The sequence below is a fragment of the Carcharodon carcharias genome, chromosome 17, assembly GCF_017639515.1.
Source record: "Carcharodon carcharias isolate sCarCar2 chromosome 17, sCarCar2.pri, whole genome shotgun sequence".
Lineage (NCBI taxonomy): Eukaryota > Metazoa > Chordata > Chondrichthyes > Lamniformes > Lamnidae > Carcharodon > Carcharodon carcharias.
Window position 1 is genome coordinate 102,928,636 of NC_054483.1, and position 27,013 is coordinate 102,955,648.

Sequence of the window (27,013 nt, forward strand, 5' to 3'; positions counted from 1 at the left end):
CATCTGGACACCGCTCTCCCCGAGAGAGATTCGGAGTAGATCTGTCCGCAAAAATCCCCAGACTTCATCCATCGCAAGAGAGAGAGAGAGAGAACACAAGAGAGAGAGAGAGGCGGCAGCGTTTTACCCAAGCAGTCCTAACCAGTCCTTCGCTGGCTCCCGACATTAGTCTGCTGCTCCGTCTTTCTAGTCTGGACCAGTCCTTTTTCTGTGACCTGACTGTTCTCTTTCACTATATATATATTTTTTCCAACTCCAAGTTCCCTGAATCACAGAACTCTCTCTCTCTCTCCTTCCCCTGCACCCCCCTCAACAACAACCGCCCCCCCCGCCCCCCCCAACCCCCAACACCCCCCACCCTGAAAATATCAGGACAGCGGGAAACTCCGGGGACCCCGGCCTCAAGGTCTCTTGCAACCGGTCACTCGCTCAGCCTCTCGGTTACGGGATCGTGCTCGGGATTACATCGGCTCCAGGGATTCACTTTGCAGGTTACAGGAATACCGTCTGTGATTTTTTTTCTCTCTCTCCACCTCTTTCATTGACACTTAAATCATTCAATTAAAAACCGGCAACAAGCAAGATTCATCTAAAATCCACAATGCGTCTTCCATCCACACGACTCAGCTACCTGTGAGTTCATTACTGGATGGGATCTTGGCTTATTAAAATATATACCATGTTTAATTTTTTTTAATTATTGTTTGGACTTGTGAAGTTTTGAGCCAGTAAAACTCCTGGTTGTGAATATCCGAGCTCGCTAACTGTATCCTTTCATCCTCAGGTGTCTGCAGTTATTGGCTTTCTGCTTCCAGGCTCAGGTCGGTGTCATTATTTAACGTTTCTCTGTATTTATTTGTCTAAAATAATGCAAATATTGATCGCTTGTCTATGAAAGAAATGTGACAAAGTGACGCAGAGGTTTTTTTTTAAGCTGTGTTTTCGGATGTTTGTCTGTGTCAGGGTGTGAGGGTCGATGTGGAATGAACTTTGCAGGAACGGAAGATGGAGCAATAACTGGCATAAAAATACAACCGCGAGAGGAGGCTGAGGAAGAGAAAACGAGAAAGAGCGCGGCAGGAATGTAGAAAGAGACAGGGAGAGAAAAGGGTGGGGGGGGGGAATGGAGAGAATGGATAAAAGAGAGAGAAATTGGATGAAAGGGTGTTAAAAAAAAGAGATGGAAATGAAAAGGTAAATTAGGATCGGGTGAAAAGTGGACAGATTGGGAGTTACCCAGCGGCAGATAGGCGTAGAGAAAGACAGATGCGAAGCTAGAAACTACAGTCTCGGCCTCTTCCACATGTTTATCTCATTAGCAGTCCGCCGTATAAATTGATGGCATTGTGCGAGCTTTGGGACAAGTCCAACTGTAATTGAAGGAATGGCGAGATGTCAGACAGCCCAACACACTCGGGCAACAGGCTCTCTGAACCGACCCCAAACCCTCCCTGTCTGGGACCAGGGACCTGCTGCCCCGAGGTCATCGGCCCAGGGAACCCAGTGACTGAAATACATTTATTAAACCAGCAAAATAATTCCAATATTTCACAGAGAAAGAAAAAAAATCCGAGGGAAACGAGTCCATTTTTATTTATTAAACGATTGGCACCAACTGGGTCCTCTAATCGAAACGAAACTATTCTAAGAACGAGGTTTCTGCTCATTGATTAAACTATTTTAATATATACATATATTTTAAACAAGCAAAGAATTGAGGAGGAAATATTCTTGGACCGAAGGAAGTTCCCGTGCAGACGGTGCCTCGGTCTGAAGGCGGCTGTCTGGATCTGTGATTGTTTAATGTACACGTGTATTGTATATTGTATTTTCTTTAAAGGTAACCTATCAGTCACCGCCTAATTTTACACAGCACGTAAGGGAGCAGACCAGGCAGACGGACCGACTCAGCAGGAGGCTAATCCGCACCTACCAACTCTACAGTCGCACCAGCGGGAAACATGTGCAGGTCCTGGGCAAGAAAATCAACGCCAAAGCGGAGGATGGGGACAAGTACGGTAAGACAGAGAGAGCGAATCTGTATTTGAGGGAGTGTGCGTGTGCGTATATGTGAGAGGGAGAGTCTGTCTGTGTGTGTTGGGGGGGGGGGGGGGGCGGTGTGAGAGAATGTTGTGTGCGAGAGAAAGTGTGCGTGAGGGTGTGTGCGCTCAGTGTAAGAGAGTCTGTGTGTGTGTGTAAGCGTGTGTGTGTAAGAGAGTGTGCGTGTGTGAGTCTGTGTGTGAGAAAGTGTGTGAGAGTGTGTGTGTCAGAGGGTGTGTGAATGTATGTGCGTGTGAGAGAGTGTAAGAGAAAGACTGGAGAGTGGGAGGGAGAGATTGGAGAGAGATATTGGAGATAGGAGAGAGAGATAGGAAAGAGACGGGAAAGAGATTGGAGAGAGGGATGGAGACACTGGAGGGTTAAGAGGGTGAGAGAGGGAGGGAAACTGAATGGAAGCAGCGAGACATTGCAGAGGGAGACTGGGTAAGGTGAAGTTAGGATAGACTGAGAATGGGAAAGAGTAAGGAGCGCGAATGTGCGCAGGTAAAGAAATGAAGAGGAACTTTGTGAGACAAGGCAGGAAACAGAGATGGTAAAAGAGAAAGTATAAAGGTGGAGACGGAGAGACTGGGTGAGGTGAGAAATAATTAGCAATGATGAGTAAAAAGGGAGAAAATACTGCAATTCAGAGTCTCCTCAGTCAGATACAAAGCTAAACACTGACCGGGACCTGACTCCGCGACCCAGGCAGATGAGCTGTGATAGATATTTGGCTCCCAGACCTCTCCCCATACACCTGAGACAATATGCGTTTTGTTTTTAACTATTTTCTGTTCACTCGCTGCTTCATGATTTAAATCCACTGAGGCGGGCAGAGGGGATTGAAAATCTCAATCAACCCCAATTTAGACCTCAGGGTATGAAAGGACTAACGGATGAAACTGAGCGCGCAGAGAAACAGTAACCCAAAGGCACCGTTTCCAAAGAGTGACGGTGGCCGCTGTGATGGGGAATAATCGCGATTCACTGTTGATGTTTAATTGACGCTAACTTCTGATCTCCACATTCTGCTTGTACCTGAACCGGATTCCGGTTGGCTGGAATATCAAATGTTAAGGTATATGCACAGCAGTGAAATGGACTCAATTCACTTCGTGTTTTGTTCGAGGAGGCAGCGAAGAGCGAGACGCGTTAAAATAATTTAATTTCTTCTTCTGTTCCGTTCACTGCTTAGGGAACTGGAGCTTCTGTCTCGATTCGCCTAGAGAGGTGGAATCCCTCCTGAATGTACTTGTCTGTTTTTTCCATCCGTGGATTTCTCCCCTCCTGTGTCTCTGGACAATCCACTAAATCAATACTCAAACCTATTTACTGCCGGACGGATCGATTGATTCCGCCCCTCCCCTGAATGAATGGTCCTTCTCGCGCTTTATTTAATTAAAAGGAGTCACTCTTTCAGCCTGCTCTCTTCTCGGGACGATATTGGTGGCTTTAATCCTCAGCTTTCATCAAGGGCGAAGGCTTTTCCAGATGTTTGGGGTGATTGGGTATGCTGGCTGGTTGGTTTGTGGGTTGTTTTGGTTATTTTGTTGGTTGTTTTGGGATGGTTGTGGTAATGAGTTGAGGGGATTAGTTGTGGTAATTGATTTTGGTATTTATTTGTAGTACTTGCTTCTCTTGCTGAATAGTCTCAGCAATTGCTTGTGGTGAACAGTTGCCATGCTTAGCTGCTTTGGTTGGTTCTGGTGTCTGGTGGTGGTGATTGAACACAACAACCTAACAAAACAACAGTGGGCTATACAGCCCCGGGGTCTGCTCCACTATTCAATAAAACCATAGCTGAATTTTTACACCAACTCCATTTCCCAGCCCTATCCCATGTCCTTTGATTATCTTTGTCCCAGAGAATCTATCGCTTTCAGACTTGGGTATACTCACTGACTGAGCATCCACAGCTCTCTGGGGTAGGAGAGTTTCAAAGATTCACAACTCTGAGTGAAGAAATTCCTTCTCATCTTAGTCCTAAATGGCTGTCCCCTTGCCCTGAGATTGTGGGCAGAATTTTACCTTATCGTTACAACTTGGGCACAGTCGTAAAGTGTGGCAAGACGTTCAAAATCCATTAACTTTGGCAGACCGTAAAATCCTGCCCACCTAAAATTCCCTATGACACCTAGTTCTAGATTCACCAGGCAGGGGAAACAATCTCTCAGCATCTACCCAGAAAAGCCCTCTAATAATTTTATATATTTCAATGAGATCACCTCTCGTTCATCTAGTTCCAGAAAATAAAGGGCTTTAGTCTCACCAAAGCCCTGATTAATTGCAGCTAGACTTCCTTCTTCATACTTAACCTCATTGAAATAAAGGCTAATATAACATTTGCCTTCCTAATCGCTCGCTGTACCTGCATGTTAAATTTCTGTGATACAAGGATGCTCAAATCCCTCTGAAAATGATCATTAATCCAGTCTTTTGCCTTTTAAACAATATTCTGCTTTTCCATTCTGGATTATTTCACACTGCTCCACAGTATATGCCATCTGCCACCTTGATGCCCTCTTAACTGGTCTATATCGTTTTACAGGCTCTTTCTGTCCTACTCACAGCTTACTTTCCAACCTCAGATTGATTATGGTGAGTGGTCCTGGTGATCGTATTGGTGACAATTATGGTGATTCTCACTGGTGATTGGTGCTGTAATGGTCCTGAGCCCCTAAGAAAATATCCCAACTATGTACCTGCCAATGTGTAACTCAGAAAATGCAGCTTGTTCTTAATCAGAGATTAAGAAATATTTATTCAAATAGTATCACAGAATCTTTACAACTCAGGAAGCCATTTGGCCCATTCAATCTGCACTGTCTCTCTGAAAGAGAATTCCACCTAATCCCACACCCCTGCCTTATCCCTGTAACCTTGCACATACTCTCTTTTCAGGTAATAATCCAATTCCCTTTTGGATACCTCGATCAAACCTGCCTCCACCATTCTCTCAGGAACTTCGTTCCAGACTCCAACCACCCTCTGGGTGAAAACATTTTTCCTCACATCACTTTTACTCCTTTTGCCAATTATTTTGAATCTGTGCCCTCTAATTCTTGATGCTCTTTTGAGTTGGAACAGCTTCTCACTATTTACCCTGTCCACACCCCTCAGGATCTTGAATACCTCTATCAAGTCTCCTCTCAGCCTTCTTTTCTCCAAGGAAAATTGTCCCAAACATTCCAATCTATCCTCATAGCTACAGTTCTTTATCCCTGGAATCATTCTTGTGAATCTCCTCTGTACTCTCTCCAGTGCCTTCACATCCTTCCAGAACTGGATGTAGTACTCTAGATGAGGCCTAACTAGCACCATATACAAATTCAACATGACCTCCTTACTCTTGTACTCCATGCCCCTATTAATAAAGCCTAAGATACCATATGTTTTATTAACTGCTTCCTCAACATGCCCTGCCATCTTCCATTACTTATGTACCTGTAGACTAAGGTCCCTCTGTTCCTGCACCTCCTTTAGAGTTTCTCCCTTTATTTTATACTGTCTCTCCATATTCTTCCTGCCAAAATGAATTACCTCACACCTCTCTGCATTGAACCTCATTTGCCACTTGTCTGCCCAAACCACCAACATGTCTATGTCCTTTTGAAGTTCAAGACTATTCTCATCACAGTTGACAACATTTTCAATCTTTGTATCATCTTCAAATTTTGAAATCATGCCCTGGACACCACAGTCTAGGTCATTAATATATATCAAGAAGAGCAATTGTTCCAACACTGAGTCCTGGGGAACTCCACTACAAATCTTCCTCCAATCTGAAAAACAACCATTTATCATGCCTCTGTTTCCTGTCATTCAGCCAATTTCTTGTTCAAGTGCCTACTTTCCTTTTTATTCCATGAGCTATAATTTTGCTCACAAGTCTGTTGTGTGGCACTGTATCAAATGCCTTTTGGAAAATCCATATACACCACATCAACAGTGTTGCCCTTATCAACTTTCTCTGTTACCTACTCATAAATTTCCAGCAAGTTAGTTAAACATGATTTTCCCTTAATGAATCAATGATGGCTTTCCTTAATTATCCTGAAATTGTCTAAGAATATTGATTTTGTCCCAAACTATAGTTTCCAGAAGTTTCCCCACCACTGAAGTCAAACTGACTGGTCTGTAGTTGCTGGTTTTATCCTTGCACCCCTTTTTGAACAAGGGTGTAACCTTCGCAATTCTCCAGACCTCTGGCACCACCCGTGTCTAAGGAAGACTGGAATATTATTACTAGTGCCTCTGCGATTTCCACTCTCATTTCCCTCAGTACCTTGGTTGCATCGCATCCAGTCCTGGTATATTATCTATTTTAAGGAAAGATAGTCTTTTGAACACGTCCTCCTTCTCAACTATAAATTCTTCTAGCACACCAGTTACCTCCTCTCTCACCTCGACTTGGGGAGCATCTTCTTCCTTTGTAACTACACATGCAAAATACTCGTTTAATACCTCCGCTACTTCTCCACATGCAAGTTCCCTTTTTTATTCATAATTAGCCCTACTCTTTATTTTACCACCCTTTTATTATTTTTGTGCTTATAGAAGACCTTGGGATTCCCTTTTATGTTAGCTGCCGGTCTCTTTTCATGCTCTCTCCTTGCTTTTCTTATTAGTTTTTTTCACTTCCCGTCTGGTCCTTCTGTATTCAGCCTAATTCTCCATTGTATTTTAAACCTGACATCTGTGTTAGTACACATCTTCCTTTTCATCTTCACCTCTATCTCTCTCATTATTCAGGGCGTTCTAGATTTATTTGTCCTACCTTTCCCCTTCAAGGGAATATACCTTGACATTGCCTGCAATACTGTTTCTTTGAAGGTGGCCCATTGTTCAGCCATCATCTTTTCTGCCAACATTTGATTCCAACTCACTCGACTCAGATGCATTCTCATCCCATCGAAGTTGGCTTTCTCTTAATTAATTATCCCTGTTCTAGATTGTTCCTTGTCATTTTCCATGGCCAACCTAAACCTTATGATACAATGGTCACTGTTTCCTAAATGCTCTCGCTCTGATATTTGATCCACTTGGGCCAACTCATGGCCAGAACCAGATCCAACAGTGCCTGTCCTCTCATTGGACCAGAAACATACTGCTGCCGAAAATTATCTTGAACACATTCCAGGAACTCTCGACCTCTTTTCCCTTTGTACTATTCTTATCCCAATCTATATTTGGATAATTGAAGTCTCCCATCATAATTACTCTATAATTCTTGCACCTCTCTGTAATTTCTTTGCAAATGTGTTTCTCTATGTCCCATCGACTAGTTGGTGGTCTATATACTACATCAGTCAATGTTATTGCACCTTTCCCGCTCCTTACCTCTAGCCAGAGAAATTCTGTCCTTGGCCCCTCTGGAACATCCTCTCTCTCCAGTACTGTAAGGCCATCTTTAATCAATAATGTCCCTCCCCCCTTCCTCTTCTTTCTTTCCTGTCTCTACAAAACACCTTGTATCCAGGAATATTTAACATCCAGTCCTGCCCTTCTTTGAGCCAGTGTCTGTTATAGCAATAATATATTTCCATTTGTCAACCTGTGCCTGTAGTTCACCAATCTTATTAACCACACTCCATTTACATACGTGCACATTAGCCCTGATTTAGGCTTTTTTACTTTCTCCTTTACTCTGACCTAATCTAATGGCTTACTATTGCCTACTCTAGTTCTATGAAACTCTCCAAGTATTCTATTTACCTTGACACGACTTTCTGATATGTCTTCCTTATCAGTTAATACCTCTCTACTTCCCACTGCCAGCTTTTCTCCTCTCCACTCTGAATTTCCCCTCAGGTTCCCATCACTCTACCAATCTAGTTTAACTTCTCCCCAACAGGACTAGTAAGCATCCCCATGAGGACATTAGTCCTCATCCTGTTAAGGTATAACCCATCCTTGTACAGGTCCCACATGCCCCGGAACCCCAGTCCCAATGCTTCAGAAATCTAAAGCCCTTCCTCCTACTCCATTTCTTCAGCCATGTGTTGAACTGCTCAATCTTCCTATTCTTATGCTCACTAGCGGATGGCACTGGAAGTAATCCTGAGATTACTGCTCTTGAGGTCCTGCTTTTTACTTCTCTTCCTAACACCCTAAAATCTGCTTTCAGGGCCTCATCCCTTTTCCTACCTATGTCATTGGTCCCAATGTGGATCATGACCTCTGGCTGTTCACCCTGAATGTCCTGCAGCCACTCTGTCACATCCTTGACCCTGGCACCAGGGAAGCAACATACCATCCTGGAGTCACGTCTATGGTTGCAGAAAGCCTGTCCATTCCTCTAACTATGGAATCTCCTACCATTATAGCACTTCCACTCTTCCTCCTCTCCTCCTGTGCAGCTGAGCCACCCGTGGTGTCACGAACTTAGCTCTTGTTACAGCCCTCTGAGGAACCATTTCACTCACCAGTATCCAAAGTGGAAAAGCGGTTAGAAAGTGAGACAACCTCAGGGGATTCCTGCAGTACCTGCCTGTTTCTCTTAGATATTCCAGTGGTCACCCATTCCCACTCTGCCTGTGTACTTCTTAGCTGCAGTGTGAACACCTCTCGAAATGTGCTATCCACATAATCCTCAACCTTGCGGATGCACCATAGTGACTCCAGCCACTGCTCGAGTTCCAAAATCCAGAGCTCAACTTTCTGCAGCTGGTGACACTTCCTGCAGATGTAGTCATCAATGGCATAATGTATATAAAGGCATAATGGCAGTATGGTATAATGTAATAACTCACGTTGTCACTCACCAATCGTCTCATCTGTGCCGAGTCCAGAAAGGCTTATACTTACCAACCAATCAACTTACAGGACTCACTTTTAGATTTTATCTGTAAACTCCCAGCTCTCTCTCTCCATTGCTTTAAGCTCTCAGGCCTCTCCAGTTAATTACCAGTTACTGATTAACTTATTCCTTCTGCTGAACCAAAGTGGAAATCAAATGCTGGAGGCTGAAAAAGAGTAGAAGAAAGGAGCACCTCCTTCCCCCTTCAACAAACTCCCAACTCAGCATGCTCTACCTCTTGCAATAAACCTTACCTAAAACACCCCTCTCCCCTTATGCACCGAATTCCCACTTTGAATCAAATTCCCAAGTACTCACTCTGTCTCTGTCTCATTCAGGCATAGTCTCCCTTACATGCCCCAAACTGACCAAGTTAGAAGATTTCACATTATTATTTTAAGCATATTTCAAGATTAGAAGTTATTTTGTACAAAAAATAGTTTGGTAACTGAAGATGTATTTAAGATGCAAGGTTTTTCTTGTCTCTAGGTATGGGCCACACTTGCTTGGTTGCAATTATTTCTCAACCATAGTTTTTTTTTACTCATTCATGGGATGCGGGCTTCGCTGGCTGGGCCAGCATTTATTACCCATCCCTAGTTGCTTTTGAGAAGGTGGTGGTGAGCTGCCTTCTTGAACTGCTGCAGTCCATGTGGTGTGGGTATATCCACAATGCTGTTAGGAAGGGATTTCCAGGATTTTGACCCAGCGACATTGAAGGAATGACAATATATTTCCAAGTCAGGATGGTGAGTGACTTGGAGGGGAAATTGTAGGGTGGTGGTGTTCCCATTTATCTGCTGCCCTTGACCTTCTAGATGGTAATGGCTGTGGATTTGGAAGGTACTGTTGAAGGAGCCTTGGTGAATTCCTGCAGTACACCTTGTAGATGGTACACACTGCTGCTACTGTGCATCAGTGGTGGAGGGAGTGAATGTTTGTGGATGTGGTGCCAATCAAGTGGGCTGCTTTGTCCTGGATGGTGTCAAGTTTCTTGAGTGTTGTGGGAGCTGCACTCATCCAGGCAAATGGGTAGTATTCCATCACACCCTTGACTTGTGCCTTGTAGATGGTGGACAGGTTTTGGGGAGTCAGGAGGTGGGTTACCCATCACACTATTCCTAGCCTCTGACCTGGTTCTTGTAGCCACAGTATTTATATGGCAAGTCCAGTTCAGTTCTGGTCAATGGTAACCCCCAGAATATTGACAGTGGGGGATTCAGTGATGGTAATGCCATTGAACATCAAAGGGCGATGGTTGGATTTTCTCTTATTGGAGATGGTCATTGGCTGACATTTGTGTGGTGCGAATGTTACTTGCCACTTGTCAGCCCTAGCCTAGATATTGTCCAGGTCTTGTTGCATTTGAACATAGACTGCTTCAGTATCTGAGGTGTCGCGAATGGTGCTGAACATTGTGCAATCATCAGCAAATATCCCCACTTCTGCCCTTATGATGGAAGGAAGGTCATTGATGAAGCAGCTGAAGATGGTTGGGCCTAGAACACTACTCTGAGGAACTCCTGCAGTGATGTCCTGGAGCTGAGTTGAGTGAACTCCACAACCACAACCATCTTCCTTGTGCTATGTATGACTCCAACCAGCGGAGAGTTTTGTCCCTGATTCCCATTGACTCCAGTTTTGCTAGGGCTCCTTGATGCCACACTCAGTCAAATGCTGCCTTGAGGTCAAGGGCAGTCACTCTCACATGGCATGAGTAGGTAACATTGCATCTTTTTCAAAGGTCTTGGTGCTGGAGTCACCTGTAGGTCAGAACAGGCACCAGTGGTAGGTTTCCTTCCTTGAAGGCAAACTAGTTGTGTTTGTAACAGCAATTCAACAGCTTTCATGGTTTGTCCTGGCGCTGATTTGCAATTTACGTTTATTGAGGTGCCACAGTGAGATTTCAACTCATTGTCTCCAGGTTTTAGGTCTAGGATACCAAATCTATTCCTAATGCTGTATTTTACATTAAAATAGAATGATTTCAGGTGTGCATGCACATAAAAGTGACCATCTCACATCTTAGGTTGACACTGAACCTACAAAAGCAGCATTTACACCAAAAGCATAGCACAGCTGTTTTCCTTCACACCAATTCTACAGTTGCAGTGTAAATCCAGATGTACTGCTGAACCTGACTCCAGAGTGAAGCAGAGTGGGACTTCACCAAATCACTTCTCACAAATGCTCTGGTTGTTGTGTGAATGCAATCTGAAACCTTGTGGTGTGAGGTCCCACTTGGGCTGTCTCACATCAGATTGAACTCACACTGTCTGCAGTATAGCTGCAGCCCAGTATGAAGTATCCAGGAAAAGGACCACATTAAACTGTCTACAAGTGGTAGGATATTTCTAAGTTATTAAAACACAGTTTCCGACAATAAAAGCTTGGCAAATACAACCATTGAACTATTTTATGGTTTACTTTGCCTGTGGGTGAGCACCTAGCAGCATAATTCTAGCCTGCCAGCTATTCTTAACACTCCACAGATAGCATGTAATGGGAGGTGCATGTGTGTAGGTATGAGTGTGTTTAAGAGAATGTCTGAGTGTATTTTGTGAGTGGCTGAATATACGTCAGTATATATGTGTTACAAGTGCTTGTGTGTCTGTAATCACAAGTTTGCAAGTAATTTCAGATGAATAAGTCAATCAGCACATCTTAGATCATCTAGACAGATTTTCAAAATTACATTCTCTGTCACCTTAGCTAACTGTCTCTTGAATAAGTTGAAGGTTTTCACATCCATTAACTTTACTTGGACAATCAGCCCAATTGTTTATCGCTCTTCATTTAAAAAAATCTTACTGACATCAGTCCTAAATTGTCCTTTCACCAGCCTATGCTGGCTCATTCACACTTGACATATTTAGCGGCTATGCAGAGCATAAATTGAGTACAGCAGCCCAGATTCCCAAGTGAAGCAGAATGAGACTGCCACCTTTGGGATGTCTCAAACCACTTTGTTCCAGGGACAGGTCAGGCCCTGACGCTGGAGTCAAGCTGCATTTACAGTGTAACTTCAGCATCAGTATGAAATGAAAATACTCATACTAACACTACAATTGTAATGTGTGTGCATCCTGAGTATCTTGAACCTATCTTGGAAGAAAGATTTTGTGTTGTGTGTTTGTGGCTTCTTGAATCACTGCAGTCCATGTGGTGTAGGTACACCCACAGTGCTGTTAGGGAGAGAGTTCCAGAATTTTGACCCAGCGACAGTGGAGGAATGGCAATATAATTCCGAGTCAGGATGGTGAGTGACTTGGAGAGGAACTTGCAGGTGGTGGCGTTCCCATGCATCTGCTGCCCTTGTCCTTCTAGGTGGTAGTGGTCGTGGGTTTGGAAGGTGCTGTCAAAAGAGCCTTGGTGAGTTGCTGCAGTGCATCTTATAGATGGTGCACACTGCTGCCACTGTGTGTCAGTGGTAGAAGGAGTGAATGTTGAAGGTATTGGATGGGGTGCCAATTAAGTGGGCTGCTTTGTCCTGGATGATGTCAAGCTTCTTGATGTTGTTGGAGCTGCACTCATCCAGGCAAGTGGAAAGTATTCCATCACATTCCTGACTTGTGCCTTGAAGATGGTGGACAGGCTTTGGGGAGTCAGGAGATGAGTTACTCATTGCAGAATTCCCAGCTTCTAACCTGCTCTTGTAGCCACAGTACTTGAATGGCTGGTCCAGTTCAGTTTCTGGTCAATAGTAACTCCCAGGATGCTGATAATGGGGGATTCAGTGACGGTGATGCCATTGAATGCCAAAGGGAGATGGTTACATTCTCTCTTGTTGGAGATGATCATTGTTGGGCAATTGTGTGGCACGAATGTTACTTGTCACTTATCAACCCAAGTCTGAATCTTATTCTGGTCCTTCGGAAGCTAAACACTTTTATGTAAAAGAGAAATCACACTGCCTATGCTAATAGGCAATGATTAGAAATTGGCATATCTAAAGCTTGATGATTTAGACCAGTGTATCTCAAACTGGGGTCCACAAACCCCTGGAGCTAAACAGAGACCTCCTAGGGGATATGCAATGCAGGCCAGCCTTTCAAATGGGCGACTGCCCAGGGAACAGTGGTCAAGAGTAAGCAGTAAGTGTTGATTGCAGGTGCTCTCAGCTCCCCACATGCTCCTGCTTTCCCCATGATCTGTCCTCTCTGTGTTTTTACACTGTACATGCTCCTGCTCTCACCATGCTCCTGCTCTTACTGTGCGCTTGCTCTTCTCATGCTCCTGCTCTCTCCATTCTCCTTCGTTCTCCGTTCTCCTGCTCTCTACGTGCTACTGCTTTCTCTGTTCTCCTGCTTTCTCCATTCTCTTGCTCTCTCCCCATGCTCCTGCTCTCCATGTGTTCCTGCTCTCTCTCCGTGATCCTGCTATCTCAGTGCTCCTGCTCTCTCTCCATGCTCTAGCTCTCCCTGTGCTCCTGCTCTCCCCATGGTCTTGCTCTCTCCGTGATCGTGCTCTCTCCGTGCTCCTGCTCTCTGTGCTCCTGCTCTTCCCATGCTCTTGCTCTCTGCATACTCCTGCTCTCCACATGCTCCTGCTCTCTCTGTGCTCCTGCTCTCTCTCCATGCTCCGTCTCTTCCCCTGCTCCTGCCCTCTCTGTGCTCCTGCTCTCTCTCTCCATGCTCCTGCTCTCCCCATGCTCCTGCTGTCTCCGTGCTCCTGCTTTCTCAACTCCTGACCAGGGGAGACAGGTTCTGCAATGGGAAGCAGATACACTGATATCTGCCAATAATTACCTGTCTTATTAAAAGCTTTATTAAAACAATCTTTCATTTCATGTTATGATCAGAGTATGTTAATTTGGATGGGGAATCTGTGATTACAAATCTATTTGAAAATGGAGCTTTCAATGACAATGTTTGAGAATCAGAAATTTAGACCAATCTTTTACATTAGTGTATATAGGTATAACTAATGACCAAGCAGAGCTCCAAAAGAGATTTCACTTCACATCTTACTCCATTGTATTGCACCATTTGTTGCATGTAAGCAGTGCCTCACATATGAAGTATCAGTAGTGTCAACCTAGAGTCAGCAGGCTGTGGGTTTGAGCCCCAATTCAGGACTGGGGCAAGTATTCTTGGCTGTTATTCCAACATAGGACTGCAGATGAAACATTAATTTGAAGCTCCACCTGCATTCTCAGCTGAATATAAAAGACCCATGGCATTGTATGAAGAAGAGCAGGCAAGTTCTCCCCTGGCCACCATTTATCTCTCAGTCAAAATCATTGAAACTGCACAATTAGTCATGGCTGTTTCTAGGATCTTATTGTACACAAATTGGCTGCTTCATTTCCTACATCACAATTCAAAAGGAGCTTTATTGGCTTTGAAGCCATTTAGAATGTCCTGAGGTCATGAAAAAGTCTGATGAGTTGGCTACCTCTGATGAAGCTTAATGGCAGATTTCTCCTGCCTTTGAATTTTTCTCCCAGGCTCTACTGTTACCTGGAGCTCTGTCCCCTGGAAATGGAGATTCAAGCACAGGGTTGACTAGAACATACATGAAGCTTTGAGATAGTTGTCCCCTACCTGTTGACATTCCAGTATAATATCTCCAAGTCTTTCTGTGCTCTGGATAGGGAGAAGTGGGGTGGTTGGAGGTGGTCCTCACTACAGCTGGCCCAAGCTGTGTCCTCTTTTTTGTCCTTAATATAAGAATATAAGAACATAAGAAATAGGAGCAGGAGTAGGCCATTTGACCTCTCGAGCCTGCTGCACCATTCAATAAAATCATAGCTGATCTGATTGTGGCCTTAACTCCACTTTCCTGCCTGCCCCACATAACCTTTGACTCCCTTGTCAATCAAAAATCTGTCTAACTCAGCCTTGAATATATTCACTGACCCAGCCTCCACTGCTCTCTGGGGAAAAGCATTCCAAATGCTGACGACCATCTCAGGGAAGAAAGTCCTCCTCATCGCCGCAATAATTGAGAGACCCTTTATTTTGAAACTCTGCCCCCTAGTTCTAGATTTCCCCACAAGGGGAAATATCCTCTCAGTACCTATCCTGTCAAGCCCCTCAAAATCGATATGTTTCAATAAGATCAACTCTTATTTTTCTAAACTGCAATGAGTATGGGTCCAAGTTGCTCAACCTGTCCTCATAGGACAAACTCCTCATCCCAGGAATCAGTCTAGTGAACCTTCTCAGATCTGCTTTCAATGCAAGTACGTCCCTTCTTAAGTAAGGTGACCAAAATTGTACACAGTACTCTAGGTGTGGTTTCACCAATGCTCTGTACAGTTGCAGCAAGACTCTGCTACTTTTATATTCCAAACCCCTTGCAATAAAGGCCAACATTCCATTTTCTTTCCTTGCTGTACCTGCAAGCTGACATTTTGTGATTTATGTACAAGGACACCCAGGTCCCCCTGTACTGCAGCATTCTGAAGATATGAAGATATCTTTAATATACAACAAAAAGAGAATGTTCAAATCTCACTCAGAGTGGCCCCTTTACATTACCTACAGAGGCAGATGACAGTTGTGATCTGCTGAGCCTCTTATACAAGAGTTTAGATATGTTACGGGTGTCTATTTTCCTCTTGTGTAATTCCCAGAAGCCAAATTTTCAATGGTATGCAATTTAATCTTTTCAGTGCCCATGTGCTGACTTTTTAACAGGAGAAAGGAATGTCTGGTAGAATAAGGCTATTGTGATGCATACAAAACAAACCTGGTTGAGGGTGGTGTGAATTTTTATCGAAGTGAGTCAGGCAAGTTTGAAGTGCAGGACCAAAGCTTAAATTGATGATACAATGAAGAACAAATGGGTTGACATCAAGCAGTGTGATATTTGTCTTCTTCTTAGGCAGTCCCTTGGGGTTAAGGATGATTTGCTTTCACTCTGGTTCGATGGGTTCTGATGGTGGCTGATAACTCCAATGCATAATCTTCAGACTCTGCCACGTGCGGAGCAGGCAGTGCTTGAAGGAGCAGGTAGATGAGGTGTTTGGAGGTTTGTGCACTTTCTCCAATGCCTCAACTCCCCCAATAAAGTTTCAATAAAGTCCCTTGATGTGTTTGATGCCTTCCCGAATGAACCTTCTCCATTTTGATTGGTCACAAGCCAGGGACTCCGATGACTCAGCAGAGATGTTTGAACTCTTCAGGGATGCTTTGAGGACATCCCTAAAGCATTTCCGCTGTCCTCCTGGGAGTCTCCTGCCACGACAGAGTTTCAATATTAGTAATGAACACATGAACCAGCCTGTATAAAACGGCAATGCCAATTAGACAATTCCTGGGCATCCTGCCAGCAATAATGGACAAACTTTGGGGATGTTCTGCCCAATGCCAATCCAATGTATACATGTTGTTAAAATCAACTCTGGAGTATCATCAGGATACTGTACCATTGGGATGGATATTGTAGGGTGGGATATTGTATCATTGGGTAGATTATTTAACAGTGGATGGGATACTGTATCATTGGGTATGACATTGTGCCATTGGGTAGGATATTGTATCATTGAGTGGGAAACATTAGGTGGGATTCTGTATCATTGGTTGGGATATTGCGCCATTGGATGGGATACCATCATTGGGTAAGAAACTGGATCAGTGAGTGGCGCACTGTCTCATCGGGTGGGAAACCATATCATTGGGTGGGTATTCTATCATTGAGAGCAATACTGTATCTGTTTTATGGAATAATGCTTGATGGGAAGAAATGAACGCCTTTCATTCCTAGCATTTTCCTTTTTAAACTCTGATCATTCCTATTTTAATGCAGCAAGATAATGAAGACATAGGAGTTTTAAAAAACATTAAGTCACTAACTGAAAGGGAAAATTGTAGAGCTATAGGGAAAGGACAGGGATCGGGACTAATTGGCTCTTTCCTACAGCTAGCACAGTCATGATAGGGTGAATGATCTCCTTTTGTGGTGAATGCTTCAATGATACTTACCTTTCACACAGGCCAGGAAGGTGGCAGATATGATGCCCAGTTCCAAATAGCTGATCTCAGCTGTATTGTAGTGTTTAATAACCAAGTTCAATTTCCAGCTTCTGCAATATTTTGCTTTCAATTAGATGACCAAAAGTTAGCTTTGGTGCTCTGAGCATACATAGGTGGAATTGTCATGTTGGAGGTTCCACCGCTGATCAATATCAAGTGTTCCCTGACACTAAGTATGTGCTTGCAGATGTTAGGAGATCAGACAGTCAGGCTCGGTAGTGATTTCTTCAGAATGAGCACAAACAGGAAATATGGTCACTTGGGTGAGTTACCTGAAGAATGCAGCTGGTCCAGCAAGAGTCAGGGTCTTTAGAGAGAAGACAGGAAACTGGAGAAACAAGTCACCAATTCAGTTACTTTTTTGATGATGAATCTCAGTTACTCAAGTGGTCCTTCTTCATTAACCAAGATAATGATTATTGGAAGCTATTTGAATTTGGAGCTGCACAGCTGAGTCCATCCAAAATCCATGCACATGTACCTCTGGGACCTTGCTATCTTGAGTTATAACCTCATCTGAACTGTTCAAAAAGATTATGGTGTTATTCTATACATAAGGGCCCCAATTCCCTATAAAATAGGCAGGGGTTGCTATACTCAATAATTTATGGTCAAATAAAATCCAGGATCACATTTTCTTAATCATTTATGCTTTAATTGAAAACCTATGTTATGATCCCAGCTGATGTTACTACAGGCAAGCCTGATCCCAGGGTGAACCCCGGTTTGGTAGATCCTAACTTTTATTTTTTGTTCAGATACATGGAGAGTAGCTACTGAACAGAGTCACAGAAGTCCGCTGATGAACTTTTAACAAAAGAATAAAACATTTATTTAACAAGAAAAGATGAACTATATAACAAAACTCCTTCATTCACAGCTATACTTTTACAGATATATACAGGTTCGTAAGGATGACACAAGTTACAAAAACTACCTTAAACCCTAGCAAGTACACAGAACATGTAAACCAATTGGCAACCCGTGGTCAGGCACACCACACTCTGAAACCAAGTGGCAGATGCTACCCGAAACAGATGCTATGAATCTCTCATCAAATCCCCTCAGGTACTGTCACACTATGAGCCTACCAGTCTCATTGAACTCCATCTTTCACACAGGGGGTTTCCAGTTTCCACTCTCAAAGAACTCGCTCTGGAATCTTCTCCCAAACCGACACTTTCTCTCAGACATCCTCCGCAAGGATCTGCCTTCAGGGTTTCGAACTCTTTTTCTGAGGGTCCTCTCCCTGGATTGCCATGTGCATTCAAGCTTTCGTCCATGCACTCTCTCTCACTGACTCAGCCGTTAAAAGTACACCACTGCTTCCCATGCCCAAAGCAAAGAGTTACAGACCTTCAGCCATCTCTTTGGAACTTCTGGCCTCTCACTTTAAGTCTGCTTCCTGTAGCTTTTCTTCCTTTAAGCTTGAAGCTTTGAGCCTTCCTTTGCTCCTCAGTCATAACTTCACTTAACAGGACCTTCTTCAGGTTCCTGTCCTTCCTTTGAGTAGAAGGTCTTCTTGGGACTTTCTCCTGTTCCACTCCCCTGGATTTGGGAACTTGGTTCTTTAGCTGGGGACTTGCTATCTGTCCCTTTCCATGTCCTGCTTGTCCTGGCACTTTCTTCCATCTGCACTCAAACTGCTTCTTCTAGTCTTTTTCTGTCTCTGTATATGTGGGGGTGGGTCCTGCCTCTCTGGACCCCTGTTGCTAGGCAACAGCAGTTTTTTCTACTCGTGTTTGCTTTAACTTCTCCCCAAGAGTCATAAAACTCATTAGAAATGCAGGTAGACAAACAGCTTTAGACCTGCTGTCTCCCTCAAAAATGAAACAAATCCCAGGTTTCACCTTTTAAAGTGAAACTAAAACTCAATTTGACCCTTTTCTTAACACACAAATACAGAAATACAAATCAAACTTAAACTTCAAAGTTAAAACTCATTCCTAATACCCACAAATACAAATTTAACTTACTTAAACTGTCTCTATTTTCTAACACTTAGAATAAAGGAAGGACTTTCCATCACATTGTGCCCTTCTTGACTTCCCTAAGCACTTTACAGTCAATGATGCACTTTTGAAGTGTAGTCACTGTTATAATGCAGGAAATGCAGCTATTAGTTTGCGCACAGCAAGGTCCCACAAACAGTAATATGATAAAGAACACATAATCTGTTTTAGTGATGTTGGTTGAGGGATCAAAATTGGCCAGGGCACAAAGGGAACTCCCCTGCTATTATTCGAATACTGCTATAGGAACTTTTACATCCACCTGGGAGGCCTCGGTTTAACGACTGTTCAGAAAGATGGCACCTCCAACAGTGCAGCAATCCTTCAATATTGCACTGGGAGTGTCAGCCTAGAATTATGTGCTCCATTTCTTGGAGTGGTGCTTGAAGATGCAACTTTCTGGATCAGAAACAAGAGTGCTACCCACTGAGGCAAGGCTGACACCCTAGCAATCATTGATACAACAGCTGGTGCAACCACACAGCCTGCTGTCTATCACTGCCTTTGTGACTGGTAACTCAGTGCTTTCTCCAGTGTGTTGTAGTAAAGGCACTGACTCTGAGTCATATAGATCTTAGAAAATCCTTGATAAAAACAGGAGAAGAAACAGTTCAGCTCAATGTAAGGTCTCCACAGATGTTGCCAGACCTGCTGAGTATTTCCAGCATCTTCTGTCTTTGCTTCAGATTTGCAGCATTTGCAATGATTTGCTTTAGGATCCCCTAGCTTGGATCGTCAGTCTGTGCTGAGTTGGCTGATGTCAGATGGAGCATGTGTATGGACATCAGTTAAGGCCAGGATCAGCTCTGCTTGGTTTGTCCTTTGCTGTTAAACAGTCAGCCATAAATCACATCCAGGTAGTGAACAGCAACCACCACCCATGGTGCCCCAAAAAGTCAATCAACTGCTTCAGGAGGGAAAATAAAAGGGAAGCAATACTAAAGCTGAAACTCAATTCATTGGAGAGCTCCACATGTAGAGCGTAACACAAGTTGGAATGTATTTAAGGACAGGGTTTGGACTGATAAATTGCTGAAGCTTTCCCCTTAAGTGTCCTGGCCAATATTTATCCTTCAGCCAACATTGCTAATTCAGATTATCTGGCCTTTATCTTCCTGCTGTTTGTTGGACCTTGCTACGTGCAAAATTGATTGCTGTGCCTCCCATATTAGGGTAGTGACAATATTTCAAAAGTGCATCATTGGTGTAATGCTCTTTGGAACAACCTGAGGTTGTGAAGGATGCTATATAAATAAAAATTCTTTATTTCCTTTATATTTAATAGGTTAGTACTGTACTTGGTAACATACTTTTGTCTGTTGTGTGATGCTGCTTCTTAAGATGTATTGCTGCAGGGGTGTTCAAACAGTGTCACCCAAGTCTTGGCAACATCAGTCTCAAAGAGGAGGCAACTTGTTTCTTATTTGTTGCTTGTCCTATCTAAAAGAGATTGATTTTTTTTGGTGCTCTTAACATGAGCAACATGGGGTACATGGAGCTTAATGGGAGCATGGATTTAAACTTTATATATGACGCAAGAATAGAAGTTGGCAATTTGACCCTTAGCCTTATCAGCCATTCTGTAAAATTACGGCTGATCTTCCACCTCAACTCCACCTTCCCCACATTATCCCTATATCCATCAATTCCCTTAGTATCCAAGTATCTATCAGTCTCAGTCTTGAATACAGACAATGGCTGAGCATCCACAACTCTCTGGGATACAGAATTTCAAATTCCTCCTAATCTCAGATTCTGGTAGACAGACCCCTTATTCTGAGACTGTGGACCTTAGTTCTAGACTCCCCAGACAAGGAAAGCATCATCCTATCAAGCTCATTAAGAATTTAATATGTTTCAATGAGACAATAAGATAAATGGCCTGCAGGCCCCATGTTACGTAGTTATGTGGTCGATGAAGATGAGAATTTGGAGAGCCTGATGTGTTCCTGGATTGTACCACCTACACCACCTGGTGCAGTCATACCATATTTTCAGCTCAGGGATCTGGGTTCAGTTCTATGTCAGATTGATGGCTGTAATGGCTCAGTGTGAAATCAGTTTGACAAGTAAATTGCTGGAAACACTTAGTAGATAAGCAGCATCTGTAGAGAATGGGTGTGTGAGATATATAGTAGACCATTTGATGAAAGCATTGAGGTGGAGCCTGAGACAACTTGTTGGGACAGTGTAGAGGGAGCTTTACTCTGTATCTAACCCCATACTGTACCTGTCCTGGGAGTGTTTGATGGGGACAGTGTAGAGGGAACTTTACTCTGTATCTAACCCCATGCTGTACCTGTCCTATGTTAATCACAACAAGAGGTTATGTTGGAAGAATTAATCCAGGCTGGTCTCTTGGTTAAAACTGGTTTATTTCCAAGACAACTCTTCAGTGCTATTAACTTCCTAGGAGCTTCCACACAAAGTGTTCCAGCTGTACCTTTTTATTCTATTTAGATGGGATAATTAATGTCCATCAGCTGTTTAACTATCAATTGGTTTTAACAAGATGATTGCCATATTAACATTCTGGGAGTGTTTGATGGGGACATTATAGAGGGAGCTTTACTCTGTATCTGCTTGGCCTAAATAGCCAAGTGGTTATAGTACTGGGCTTATAACCCCAAGATCAAGAGTTCAAATCTCACAATGGCAAACTATGGAACAATGTTACTTCATCTGAATAGGAACAGATGGAAATGTGTTTGTACTCGAAAGAGTTACTCTCTATCTCACCTCATACTGTACCTGTCCTGGGAGTGTTTGATGGGGACAGTGTAGAGGGAGCTTTACTCTGTATCTAACCTGTCCTCAGTGTTTGATGATATTTGGTCGGTGGAATAATAAAAATGTTACTTTTTCTGGGACTAACATTCCACAACTTTATTAAGTGTAGAAGTTTGCCCATTTTTTCCTTCCTGATACTTTTGCTACTGAGGTAATGATGAATTTTATCTGGGACTGTAAAAGTTTCCCAACATTCTGTGTTAACAGGCTGAGAATGGATCACTTGCTTCATGAATGTAAAATACTGTGCTGATCATACACTCACTGCTGCAACCCTTTGTTTTCAATGCAGCCAAACTAATTGTGGAGACAGATACTTTTGGCAGCAGAGTCCGCATCAAGGGAGCTGAGTCTGGGTTTTACATCTGTATGAACAAGCGAGGAAAACTGATCGGAAAGGTAAGGGTTAATTTGAGAGTGCATCAAAACAAAATTGCAAGTATTTTGGAAGTGGTGTTGGGACAAACAGAAAGGAACAAAACAAGGCAGAATGAGAAATTGAGAAAAATAGGACAGATAGAGATAAGTAGTGAAATGGGCAGAGACAATGTGTAAGTGACATTTCTTTGTCTGACATCTTAATGGAAGCAATGAAATGTTTTAAATAATCCAGAATAAGTAATTGTTAGTTACTAATTTAAGGGAAAATAGAGTAGAGAATGTTAGTGAGACAGGTGGGTTTACAGTAATTGAGAGGCACAGTAGGGAGGGAGCCAGACAGAAATGGAGAAAAAGGGGGCAAAATAGAAGCAGAAGCAAAAAAAAACAAAAGAAACAGTAATAGTTGGAAATGAAAATAGATAAAATTTAACAGTGAGTAAAGGGAAAGGAAAGGTTAATGAGTGAGAAAAACAATAAAGAAAAGATAGGGAGAGCCAAATCGTGAGAAACAGTGAGTGAGAAACAGAGTGGGAGAGGAGGCAATGGCATAGTGGTATTGTTGCTGGACTAGTAATCCAGAGACCCAGGATGATGTTCTATGTTCTAGGGACCCGGGTGTGAATCCTGCCACGGCAGATGGTGGAATTTGAATTCAATAGAAATCTGGAATTAAAAACCATTATCGAACAAACCCCATCTGGTTTGCTAATGTCCTTTAGCTGGTTTGGCCTATATGTCACTCCTGGTTGACTCTTAAATGCCCTCTGAACAAGGGCAATTAGGGATGGGCAATGAATAAAAAAATAAATAATAATATTGGGAGGAACAGTGAGAGTGTGAGAAACAGGAGAAAAAGTAAGTGTTAGTTATTAATTTAAGGGAAAATGAATCAGGAATAGAGAGTAGAGAATGTTAATGAGACAGGAGGTTAATTGAGAGGCAGAGGGAGACAGACAGAAATGGAGAAAAAAGGGGGCAAATAGAAGTAGAAAAGTGAGGAAATGGGGAGAGTGCAAAACAGTAGACAGAGATAGAAAGAGACAGTGAGAAAAATAGAACAAATTTGGATAAGGGAGAGACAAAGGGAGTGAGTCAAGCAGGAGAGAAAGAAAACCGGCAATAGTGACAGAAAAGGGCGAGAGAGACAGAAATGGAGAAAACAAATGTCCCAGAACTGTACACAATACTCCAGTTATTAAATATTAATATAAATTTTCATTTATTACCTCATATATTAAATCTTGGTGTGCAGGGGACAATTTCAAAGTTTGTGGATGACACAAAACTTGGGAGAATTGTAAACTGTAAGGAGGTCAATATAGAATTTCAAAAGGACATTGACACATTGGCGGAGTGGGCAAATAAGTGGCAGATGAAGTTCAATGTGGAGAAGTGTGAGGTGATACACTTTGGGGAGACAGTATAAAATAAAGGATAATATTCTAAAGGGTGTGCACAAGCAGAGAGACCTGGGTGTCACTATAGTAGCAGGACAGATAGAGAGAGCTGTTTCTAAAGCATACAGTATTCTAGGCCTCATTAATAGGGACATGGAGTACAGTAGCAGGGAGGTTTTGATGAACTTATATAAGACACTGGTCAGCTGGAGTATTGTGTACAGTTCTGGGCACCACACTTTAGGAAGGATGTGAATGCATTAGAAGCATGCAGAAGAGGTTTATGAGAATGGTTCCAGGGATGAGCCACTTCAGTTATGAGGAAAGAGGTTGAGACTATTTTCCATGGAGAGGAGAAGGCTAAGAGTCATGGAGGTCTACAGCACAGAAAAAGGCCCTTCGGCCCATCGAGCCTGTGCCAGTCAAACAAGTACATAACTATTCTAATCCCATTTTCTAGCACTAGGCCCATAGCCTTGTATGCCATGGCATCGCAAGTGCACATCTAAATACTTCTTAAATGTTATGAGGGTTTAAGCCTCTATCACCCTTTCAGGGGTAAGTTCCAGATTCCCACCACCCTCTTGATGAAAAAATTCTTCTCCATATCCCCTCTAAACCTCCTGCCCCTTACCTTAAATCTATGCCCCCTGGTTATTGATCCCTCCACCAAGGGGAAAGGTTCCTTCCTGTCTACCCTATCTATGCCCCTCATAATTTTATACACCTCAATCATGTCCCCCCTCAATCTCTTCTGCTCCAAGGAAAATAACCCCAGTCTATCCAATCTCTCCTCATAACTAACACTCTCCAGCCCAGGCAACAAGAGGAGACTTGATAGAAGTTTTCAAAATCATGAGAGGTCTGGATGGAGTAGATAGGGAGAAACTGTTCCCAATCTTAAACTGATCAAGAACCATAGGGCACAGTTTTAAAGTGTTTTGCAAAAGAAGCAAATGCGAGGTGAGAAAAGACTTTTTGACACAGCCAGTAGTTCGGGTCTGGAATGCGCTGCCTGGAAGTGTGGTGGAGGCAGGTTCAATCGAGGCATTCAAGAGGGTGTTGGATGATTATCTAAATAGAAACAATGTGCAGGGAAACCGGGGAAAGGCAGGAGATTTGGACTTAAGTTAAAATGCTCAGAGAACCGGTGCAGAGACGGTGGGCCGAATGGCCTCCTTTCTGCACCGTGATTTTGTGATGAGAGGGGGAGGGGGGGTAGGAAAGGAAAGACAAAAGTTGTAGATAGTGGTAAAAACACAAACGTGAAATGTGAATGAAACAGTTGGGAAAAAGGATGCGCTCCTAGGTGCGACAATCCCTGTTCCTATTGCACTCTGCTCTCTGCAGAATGTCAGCACATAGTCTTAAATGTATCATTTTACTGTAGAATTATTAGACTCCTGGATTAGGGGCATGCTTTCTACCATTAGCAGGGAGTTAATTTCTCCGCTGTGGGGAAGGGGATTAAGAAAATGGTGTTGGAAAACTCGGTGCAAAAACACCCGCATCTCCTCATCCTATCCCTCCCCCCCTCCCTCCCTATCTTTAGCACTTTAAATCTTGGCATGAAGATGTCACCTGTGATTCAGAACTTTTCCCCAGTAGGAATATTACTGTCTGTCAACCTAACGCCCGAAAATCTTAACGCCAATTCCTGAGGACGCAGAATTCTGACTCTCTGTATTCGGTTCCTCTTTGCTAATACAGGGGATTAAAATTTTAAATGTGAACTGAAAACTGTCCCGCCTCCTCCCGGGCTGGTGAGTTTTAAAAATTTCCCAGTTTATACCCATACTGACACAGTCAGCGGGAACTGCCGACATTACAGTTATAAAATAATTATAACGACCGTTTTACGTTAGTTGTTAATAATCCGGAGAGCTGGACAGATCGGTGGATAAAATAACTAATTATGGATACATTAAAAATTATTGACCTTCTGTTTCTGTAATGGAGTAAATATTGAAGGGACATGGGCGTTCTGTGTCTGATGCTGGGAGCTGAAGGTTAATTTAAAGGCTTGTGTTCGCTTGGAGTGGAGGGCCTGCCGCTCTCCCCTTCCACTTGTCTAATTCTGTGTCACATCGAAGCGCTGAGTCCCGGATCCTTGCAGCTTCACTGTGACCAACAGCAAACACATATATACGGGAGCCTCGCGCCCCCGCTTGCTCCGCCATCTGTTTGTTGAGGAGGTGACATTATTCCTTGTGACAAGTTGTAATTCACAGTGCCCAATACTGGGCCGTGCACACGGGCTAGGGAGGGGAGTCGGCGGGGGCTGCTGTTTAAACCGCAGATGGAAATTGACACCCGCTTAACGAGGGGCCGCAGGTTCCAAACTTCATGGGTCAAGAATGTTTGTACGTCGCGCACACCTACCCTGCCATCCTCTCATTCATATCTTAGGAACCAAAACGGCAATTTCCAAACACAGCGAGGTTACAAAAGCCTCGAAATACTGCCTGTTCTCTAAAATCATCTTTCTTCTCCTCCTCTTTCTCTCTCTTTCTTTATATTTCTCTCACTTCTATCTCTAGATTCCCTTTCACTCCAATCCTTTTTCCTTCACCTTCTTCCCTTCTGTACTTTCCTTTAAATTCCACTCCGCCACCACCCACCCTCTCTCTCTCTCTCTCTCTCTCGGTCCATCTTTTCCCGCTCTCTCACTCCGATTCAATCTTTCTATTGTTAGTTTTGCGATCCATGCCTTTTTCCAAGCCTGGGAACGACAGCGTGATCCTAACAGTCTGAGTGCCCCTCACCAATAATAATCAATCAATATCAATCTGCCGGGGTCTTAAATGTTACTTTTCATCTGAACTAAAATAAAGTGCAACGCCCACAAATTGGAAATGATTCTGTAAGCACGGGAAGTTGTGAATGGGACGTTTATTTACTGCCCTGTTTTTCTGTACAGCGAAGCGGGAAGAGCAAGGATTGTGTCTTCACCGAGATTGTGCTGGAGAATAACTACACGGCTCTGCAGAATGCCAAGTACGAGGGATGGTTCATGGCTTTCACCCGGAAAGGGAGACCCAGGAAAGGGTCGAAGACCAGGCAACACCAGAGGGAGGTACATTTCATGAAGAGATTGCCCAAGGGCCATCTGTCCTCTTTGGACACCCATAGACATTTCGAGTTCATCAACTACCCTTTCTCCAGCAGGACTAAACGCACCAGACACTCCAGACCTCGGTAGAACCAGCCACCGTCCCAACACCATCTCTCTCCGATAACAACTGCAACAGATAATGGATGAATCCACTCCGTTTTTTTTTAAAAAAAGAAATTAGATGCTTTATTTTTCTACTCAACTCCAACTGATGAGACTACACCACCAGGAGTATGGGATAAGAATTCAGTCAGAAGTGAAGTTAAATAATTTTCAGAGAAGGACAAAAGACAAACATGGATTTGGTGACAGAGAAAGAGAAATCATTAGGACGCCAAACCTGAGCTATTTAGTGCTCACCTGATCAACCCCTAAGTTGAGACGAGCCCGAGACTGGTATAACGTTGCATATAATAAGTTAGTTAGGTATTGGAGTGAAAGTATAAAAGACTGAAGGTACACTTTTATTCTTCCATGGTCCTCTTCAAATGCTGCTT

The 27,013-nt window shown here is 43.3% G+C and overlaps 1 protein-coding gene across 1 annotated transcript; it reads left to right on the top strand.

Annotated features, from left to right (window-relative positions):
• The first annotated feature begins 601 nt into the window (after nucleotides 1-601).
• On the top strand, nucleotides 602-26,603 carry fgf8b (fibroblast growth factor 8 b). The gene is made up of 5 exons (XM_041209967.1): nucleotides 602-633; nucleotides 785-821; nucleotides 1,841-2,018; nucleotides 21,916-22,022; nucleotides 26,322-26,603. The coding sequence occupies exons 1-5, from the start codon at nucleotides 602-604 to the stop codon at nucleotides 26,601-26,603; spliced, it is 636 nt and encodes a 211-aa protein (XP_041065901.1).
• Nucleotides 26,604-27,013: the final 410 nt, after the last annotated feature.

Coding starts and splice junctions, on each gene's coding strand:
- fgf8b (XM_041209967.1), top strand. CDS start 602: ATGCGTCTTCCATCCACACGACTCAGCTACCT. Junction 2,019..21,915: donor GGAGGATGGGGACAAGTACG/GTAAGACAGAGA, acceptor TTTTCAATGCAG/CCAAACTAATTGTGGAGACA. Junction 22,023..26,321: donor GAGGAAAACTGATCGGAAAG/GTAAGGGTTAAT, acceptor TTTTCTGTACAG/CGAAGCGGGAAGAGCAAGGA.